Source organism: Aptenodytes forsteri, unplaced genomic scaffold (assembly GCF_000699145.1).
Source record: "Aptenodytes forsteri isolate BGI_AS27 unplaced genomic scaffold, ASM69914v1 Scaffold403, whole genome shotgun sequence".
Classification (NCBI taxonomy): Eukaryota; Metazoa; Chordata; class Aves; order Sphenisciformes; family Spheniscidae; genus Aptenodytes; species Aptenodytes forsteri.
The window spans coordinates 188,995-190,944 of record NW_008795248.1 but is presented as its reverse complement, the minus strand read 5'-3'; the positions used below and the strand labels follow the sequence as shown (position 1 = coordinate 190,944).

The window sequence follows — 1,950 nt, the reverse complement described above, 5'->3', positions numbered from 1 at the left end:
GACACAGCTTGGGTGTATGGGAGGGGACCCATCGGTAAAATCACCCGGGGAACGCCCTTCCACAGGGAGCTTTTGGGGGGCAAACGGCTCGGAAAAGAGCCATGGGGACCTGCATCAGTCACCAGCTCTGCTGCTTCCTTGCTGGGAACCCCCAAATGCTGCTTGGGTTGCGCCGAGGGCGGTTTGGGATGCGCCGAGCCGGGAATTTGGCAAGGGTGGAGAGGCCGGGTGTCCTCGGCTCGGGTTAGCAGGTAATAAAGTAGAAGGTAGTTCAGCAAAAAAGAAAAACCCCTCTGCCTGTCTCGGCGTGTTTTTGTCTTTGGAGAGGGAGAAGATGCTCGCGGTGTTTCCTACCTGGAGCAGGGAAAAGCGACGGAGCCTGGGGTTGGTGCACAAGGAGAGCCAGACACGGGCGGCTTGCGGGGCACGGGGCTCCCTTTTTATTCCTCGCCCCATGCCGGCACCTCCCACCGCCGAGCCCGCTGCGCCCTTGGCGTCTCACCCTCTCCATCGGTGCAACGCGGCGTCCCCTTCTCCAGCCTGCCGACAGCAAGGAGCAGGCACAAATGACACCGGATTTTGGCACAAGAACCAGCCCCGGGTTACCCCCACCCTTTCCCGGTGGAGAAGAGCACCGTTCCCCTTGGGAAGAGGCTCCCTCTCCCCCGAGACGTCCCTTTCCGGGGTCCCCTTCGCGGCAGGGTGCAGGCACCGTTCACCCATCGCTGCTGGGAGACATCCCACCCCGATGCCTCGCTGGAGCAGCCCCGTCACCCACCCCGGTGCCACCCTCCGCCCCTTAAATGTCACTTGGTGTCCTTCGATTTGTCCCCAAGCCGAGTTTTGCCTTGGGCACGGTCCTCCCTCCCCATCCAGCGCACCCATGGGGGGGGTCTCGGTCCTTCAGGGCTCCTCGCCGCTGCAGGCTCCGGGTGGCTTCACCAGCCCCGCGGTGCTGTGGGGCTTCTTCCCCACCATCCGGGTCCTGGAGGGGGGCAGCGGTTGGGAGGCGAGGGGGAAAGCGGCTTTGGGGAGGTGGCTACGGCGGTGTTTGGTGAGGTGGGAGCTCTGGCTGAAGGCTTCGCCGCACTCAGGGCACTCGTAGGGCTTCTCGCCGGTGTGGACACGGCGGTGCCGCTCGAGGTGGGACGCCCAAGCGAAGCCCTTGCCGCACTCGCCGCAGGTGTAGCTCTTCTGGGCGGCGTGACCCCGCTGATGGGCGAGGAAGGGGGGAGCTTCGCCGAAACGTTTGCCGCAGTCGCCGCATTTGTAGGGCCGGTCGGGAGAGTGGGTTTTGCGGTGCTGGAGGAGGTGGGCTTTTTGGGCGAAACGCTCGCCGCAGCTGCCGCATGGAAAGGGGCGTTCACCCGTATGCACCCGCCGGTGCCGCTCCAGGTGGGACGCCCAGACGAAGCCCTTCCCACAATCGGCGCAACGGTGGGCGCGCTCCCGCCGGTGACACCGCTGATGCCGCGCCAGTGCCGGCCCAGCTCGGAAAAGCTTGCCGCAGTCACTGCAGCGCAAGGCCTTCTTGCCCAGGTGGGTTCGGCGGTGACGGGCCAGGTCAGAGCTCTGGCAGAAGGTCTTGCCGCAAGCCGGGCAGCGGTGGGGCCGCTCGCCGGTGTGGCTGCGGCGGTGCTTGGCGAGGTGCGAGCCTTGGCTGAAGGCTTCGCCGCACTCGGCACAGCGGTAGGGCTTCTCCCCGGTGTGCACCCGCCGATGCCGGGCAAGGTGGGATGCCCAAACGAAGCCCTTGCCGCAGTCACTGCACTTGTGGGGTTTCTCGGCGGCATGGCCCTGGCCGTGTGCCGCCAGCTCGGCGGCGCCGGCGAAGCGCTTGCCGCAGTCGCTGCACTTGTGTGGCCGGTCGCTGGCGTGGGTACGGCGATGCTGGAGGAGGTGGGAGCTCTGGCTGTAAGTCTCGCCGCACTCGGGGCAGCCGGAAGGCCG

The 1,950-nt window shown here is 66.5% G+C and overlaps 2 protein-coding genes across 2 annotated transcripts in view; one reads left to right on the top strand and one right to left on the bottom strand.

The window, feature by feature from the left end:
• LOC103898530 (zinc finger protein 721) overlaps nt 1–1,950 on the top strand; it is a 165,826-nt gene that overhangs the window by 3,248 nt on the left and 160,628 nt on the right.
• LOC109279438 (zinc finger protein CKR1-like) overlaps nt 1–1,950 on the bottom strand; it is a 3,572-nt gene that overhangs the window by 727 nt on the left and 895 nt on the right. The window contains exons 3-4 of the mRNA XM_019471932.1: nt 1,012–1,946; nt 45–69 (exon numbers count right to left, since the gene is read on the bottom strand). Coding sequence (XP_019327477.1) covers nt 45–69; nt 1,012–1,946 — 960 coding nt within the window. The remainder of the gene's footprint in view (nt 1–44; nt 70–1,011; nt 1,947–1,950) is intronic.